General features: G+C 42.8%; 1 protein-coding gene across 3 annotated transcripts in view; it reads right to left on the reverse strand.

The window, feature by feature from the left end:
• Positions 1–523: 523 nt before the first annotated feature.
• The window catches only part of STN1 (STN1 subunit of CST complex), a 32,606-nt gene continuing 27,073 nt past the window's right edge, over positions 524–6,056 (reverse strand). For all 3 annotated transcript variants that reach the window (XM_075843218.1, XM_075843216.1, XM_075843217.1), the window contains 2 exons: positions 3,845–3,917; positions 524–1,505 (listed from right to left, as the gene is read on the reverse strand). In XM_075843218.1, coding sequence (XP_075699333.1) covers positions 1,348–1,505; positions 3,845–3,917 — 231 coding nt within the window. In that variant the 3' untranslated portion in view covers positions 524–1,347. The remainder of the gene's footprint in view (positions 1,506–3,844; positions 3,918–6,056) is intronic.

Below are 6,056 nucleotides of genomic sequence, written 5' to 3' on the forward strand. Positions count from 1 at the left end.
AATACACCTGAGTGAATCTTAAAACATGTGAGCGACTCATCATCATAAGGACCGACTCCTCTGAAGATGAACTACACGCGCGCTCAGGACAGCGTCCTCAAGTTCCTACTGCGCATGCTCGCACCAATCGAGCTGTCAAAATCACATGATATTGCCTTCTTGAGAAAGGCTCTTGTGTCGAGCTGAAACGTTGCACTGATGGACCAATAAACACCACCACTTTTGTACTTTCAACTTGGAGCGCTGCCTGATTTTTGACCTATAGATAGATAGATATGAGATAGATAGATAGATATGATAGATGATAGATAGATAGATAGATAGATAGATAGATAGATAGATAGATAGATAGATAGATAAATATGAGATAGATAGATAGATAGATAGATAGATAGATAGATAGATAGATAGATAGATAGATAGATAGATCGTTTAGATTAAATATAACCACTATATATATATATTACCAGAACTTATATTTTATTATTAATTTTGTATAAAAATATAAAGTTCACATTAAATGTAATCATTATAAATAGATCAATGCTAGATAGTCCATACAGTATGTCCTTATTTTATTTTTTTTCAGAAACAGCGCCCCTTTGTGTCTGGTACTGCAGCTCCGCCAAATTCAAGTGAATGATGCCGAGATGTTATACCAGACACAGCCCACGGAGAAGAGAGGCGCTAAACATATACATGTTTTTTTTTTTATCCTGGAGACCCCTTGAACAGGGAAATTACTGCTCAATAATTACATGGCTGGACGTAAGGTCCCGTTTACATCACGTTTATTCTATCCGTATACGTTTTTAAACCCTAAAAAAGTATTAAAACATGTAGCTCAGCATATACATGGACTATAATGGGTCAAATGTAGAACAAAATAGCATCTGTTTGGTCTGTTTGTCACGGTTTACGTTGGGATACTGTTTTTTGAAAGCACTGAAAAGCGCAGTCTGCTACGCTGTTCTGTACTTCAAAAAACGTATACATGACGTAACTTTTTTATAGAATTGATCTCAATGGACGACGTATACAAACGTAATGCTATATGTTTGTATCCGTTTACATACAGTAAATCTATCAGGTGTTCATATATGGTTTTTTTAGGTAAAAAACGGACAGAAATGTATACCGACATATGAGTATACGCTAAACGTACACGCTATTAAAAACACAGACTTAAACAGAAAATGGTACATGTTTGTATACGTTTTCAATGGTTCAGGTTTTCATTAAAAAAACGTATACGCTCGGCGGATAGCACAAACGCGATGTGTATGGGGCCTAAGATAAACTCTTATACGAGGGCACATAACATTGCGTCTTCTCCAGCGATCTACATCAGAATGACGTGTAATATTTTTCCATGGTACTAATAATGTCGCTGCTTCTTTCAAGAGCATCAGTCACACGCTGCAGTATGGTTTCATTGATGCTGGAACCGAACGTCTGCCGCACACAGTTCAGTATGTGGAGGAGATGGCAGCCCTTATCAGCATCTAAGAGTAGAAGAAGATGACCTAATATTAATAAAACAAGACACCCCACATCTAGATCTACACACAACTACTCATGGAAAGGTTATGGTGAACCTGACATTATGCGGAGGTGTTAAATGCAGCGCTGGTCTAGAAAACCCATATACTGTATATACCCTATAATGGAATTCTGAGTAAGGCCCCATGCACACGAGCGTGTTCGGTCCGTGATATACGGTCTGTATGTCGGCAGCATTTCCCGGACCGAACATAGTGCAGGGAGCCGGGATCCTGGCATCATAGTTATGTACGACGCTAGGAGTCCCTGCCTCTCCGTGGAACTACTGTCCCGTACTGTAAACATGATCACAGTACGGGGCAGTTTTCCCGCAGCGAGGCAGGGACTCCTGGTATCGTACATAACTATGATGCTAGGAGCCCGGCTCCCTGCAGTGTGTTCGGTCCAGGTAATACTGCCGACATGCGGACCATATATCACGGAACGAACACGGTCGTGTGCATGGGGCCTTAATAGAGGGGGTCCCCTGTTTGACCTCATATTTTAGCAAACAGTTATCCCACAGATTACAGCTGATCGCAGGCGGTTCAAGCAGGGGGACACTTTGTAATTAGCGGACTGTCAAGGGACCCCTCTCACAAGTAGGAATTGTCCAAAACAGAGAACCCCTTTAAAGGACTGCACATCATATTCGGCAAGGGCAGGATCAAGGGGTGGGCACACAGACTCATACGCGTATAACTTTTTTTTTACACAGTTGTATTTCAAAACAGATCTGTTCTTGTTTTTGGCAAATACATATGGAGGAACAGATCATATGGATCATACTTCAGGTAACGGGAAATTGTGCCGGGTGGGTTCATGTCCAGAAAAAGCAACAAAGAAAAAGATGCCAAACCCTCATCCCCAAAATCAATATGCTGCAATTCTAGTAGGAACAATTCTTGTAATTGAAATATATTAGGGGATTGGAAATCCATACTATAAAAGCAGACCTCAGGTTAAGGGGGGATTCACACGAGCGTGTATTCGGACCGTGCGGGCCGCGTGGTTTTCACGCGGCACGCATGGACCAATACAAGTCTATGGGGCAGTACAGACAGTCCGTGCTTTTTGCGCAGCGTTTGTCTGCTGCGCAAAAAGCGCGACAGGTTCAATAACTCTGCGTATTTCGCGCATCACGCACCCATTGAAGTCAATGGGTGCGTGAAAACCACGCAGGTTGCACGGAAGCACTTACGTGCGAACTGACTGAAACAGCGCACCAGCTGTCAAAAGGATGAATGTAAACAGAAAAGCACCACGTGCTTTTCTGTTTCCGAACATCCAAACGGAGTGTGTTTGCGATGAGCGAAGCCGGACAAGCGAACCGAACTTCACCGGGTTCGGCCGAACTCGTTTTGGCCGAACCCGGCCAAAAAATTATCGGTACGCGACGTCAGGAGATAGTCACTGTCCATGGTGCTGAAAGAGTTAAACTGTTTCAGCACCATGGACAGTGACTACTGATCCCAATAAACATGAACCTGTAAAAAAAAACGAAGTTCTGACTTACCGATAACTCCCGGCGTCTTCCTCCAGTCTGACCTCCCGGGATGACAATTCAGTCCAAGTGACAGCTCCAGCCAATCACAGGCGAAGCACAGGCTGCAGCGGTCACATGGACTGGCGCGTCATCCAGGGAGGTGGGGCCCGATGTCGAGAGGCGCGTCACCAAGGACGCGTCACCAAGGCAACGGCCGGGAAGTTCTCGGTAAGTACGAACTTTTTCTTTTTTTTCAACAGGTTTTTCTATATTGTGTTCGCCATTCACTGTCGAGGGTGATGAAAGAGTTAGCTCTTTCAGCACCTTGGACAGTGACGGGCGTCGACTAGCCTCATCTCTATGATGGCGGCTGCGCGAAAATCACGCAGCCGCGCATCATACATGGATGACACACGCAGCTGTCAAATGGTTTTTGCGCGCGCAAAACGCCGCGTTGTTTGCGCGCGCAAAAACGCAACATTCGTCTGTATCTGCCCTTAACCATACAAAAGATAAACATATTTTTATTAAGGCTCAACGTCCCCTCCCCCCACCAAACCTTGAACTGGTTAAGTTTATCTCTAATTGTTTTCAAAGTTGGTCCAGAATACCTGTCATTTCCATATCTTAAAGAAAAATCCCCCAAACTCCTAAAGCATTGGATAGTATTATACAAAATATCCCAACTCCGAATTTACCTGTAATACCTATTAATGACCAGTGGATGGAGATGATTTCCATATTGCTGGGAGTGTAAACATATCCGCAAAAATCAATCACGATTCTGAAAAGGAAAGTACACAAACTATCACTTACGTTTCTGCCTCCGGCAATCCTCCTGAATGATGCTCAGAGTTAGTTTATGTAACTCTCCGTCACGATCAGTTACCTGCATGGAAAAAAAACTGTTATTACATTCAGGATTTACAAGGCTCACATATTAAAAAAGTTGTCTGGTTTCACTAAATTATTTTTTGTATAATTAAAATTTATGCAATTTTCCAATATACTTTCTGTATTAATTCCTCACAGTTTTCAAGATCTCTGCTTGTTGTTATTGAGTAGGAACAATCATTGTTTGCTGCCAGTGGATACAATTCTGTCCTGGTCATGTGATGGACACACAGGTGCTGGGATCGTTAGAAGACACAGCTCTGATACACATACTGTAACAAGCCGTGCACCTATGCCAATTACATGACTAGATGTGACCAGGTGTGTTTCTGCCTCCCATACAGCAGATCCAGTTTGAGACCCAACAGAGACTAGGTAAAAGGAGTACTTAAAGGATATAGGAACCTTTGACATGGAAACAATTATTTTTACCTATGTTAGTGGTTACTTTGAGTAAAAAAAAAAAAAAGCTGCACTAAGTTTTAGGCTGCAAACTTCATTCCTTCATATATTTTCAGAACACTTAATATTGAGTTTGTAACATGCTCCTAGTTTCAGACATTTCTCATGTGTGCCTGTCCCTCCCAGTAATACATGATGGATGTGAGTTCTATGACCAGGATGCTGATGTCTTTACTAGCTTTTATGTATCAGCACAGCTTCATACCTATACTGCTTTCCCTTCTACAGACATTGATGCTGAGTAGTGTGTGATTTCCTGCTTGCAGTCTGCCGCGGGTTCACTCTCTATATACTGATACACAGCCTTTGTGATCTCTCCATCCTCCCCCTGAAGACTGTTGTGTGTGATCTACCCCTATCTACATTCTGATACAGTACCGCTTGTGTGATCTGCCCTTCCTGAACACTTGGATGCTTTCCTCCCTCTCCACACTCAGATCTGCTGTGTACATTCTCCTCCCTGCTGCTATCTCTAACACTGTACAGGAGTTACGCAGACTCTAAAGCAGCACAAAGGTAAAACATTTTTAATGAAGACTATTTAAAAAGTTGCTTAATTTTGAATTTAGGAAGCAAATGAACAATACAAATGTAATGCCAGAAGATAACAATTTCCTGTGTAGTTTACAGGGAAACTGCACAGAACTTAAATGTGGGCGGGCCTCCCCTTCCTCCATCAGAGGGCCCGCAGCATCTGCCCAAAATTGCCAGGCGCTGGCTGGCCCTGGTTGTACCAGACACAGCTCAGCCCCATTGAAGTGACCTCCACCAATCACACATTGATGGCCTATCCTAGAAAAACCTTTTAAAAGGGTATTCACATTTACATATTTATGGCATACCACAGAATATGCCAAAAACGTCTGTTAGATGCGGGTCTTAGGTCTGGAACCTGTACCTATATCGGGAACGGGGGGTCATCCACTCCCATTTCGCCGGGTGAGATGGCCGTTGGCTGCAGATTCCAGGCGGGACCAGTGAAGAGGGAGTTCTGGAAAGCCCCCTCTCCACTAGTCCTCGTCTGGAATCTGCAGCCAGCAAATGGCTCAGCATATGAAACCTGGGTCGGTTGACCCCGTTCTCTATATAGTTGTGGGTCCCAGAGCTGGCACCCACATCTATCAGATATTTATGGCATATCCTGTGGATATGCGAAAAATGTCTATATTGGGACCCCTTTAAGTATTCTGAATTATCAGGTGGCCATAAAAGTGTACATCAAGGATAAAGAAAATCCATTAGGATAGACCAAAAATAAAATGGTAAAATAAATGATGCAGCTATCAGAATGATGCTAGCTCTGTACAGGACTAAATATAGGGCTTAACAAGTGTATCCGTCATCATTATATAAAACACAAAACACAAATTGGAGTAACTTTGTAAATACATTGCATTACTTATTTTGATAGTGAGTTTACAGCCTGTATAATAACTCAGAGCTGCATTCACAATTCTGCTGGCTGTTATGGGAAACATTTAAGAAGCTTGTTGACAGACACAACCCTAATAGCTTAGATAAGATCATATTCTGTAGTGGGGCAGTTAGTTTTTCCTACATCAGATAACTGAAAAGAGTGTGGTATAAAGAGGACTTCCCAGAGAGCAAATCACCAGTGCCATGTGTGTGCAGACGTTAAACAAGTGGGGCATTCTGGGACATTTCAGCTCTG

This window comes from Rhinoderma darwinii, chromosome 11 (genome assembly GCF_050947455.1).
Source record: "Rhinoderma darwinii isolate aRhiDar2 chromosome 11, aRhiDar2.hap1, whole genome shotgun sequence".
Lineage (NCBI taxonomy): Eukaryota > Metazoa > Chordata > Amphibia > Anura > Rhinodermatidae > Rhinoderma > Rhinoderma darwinii.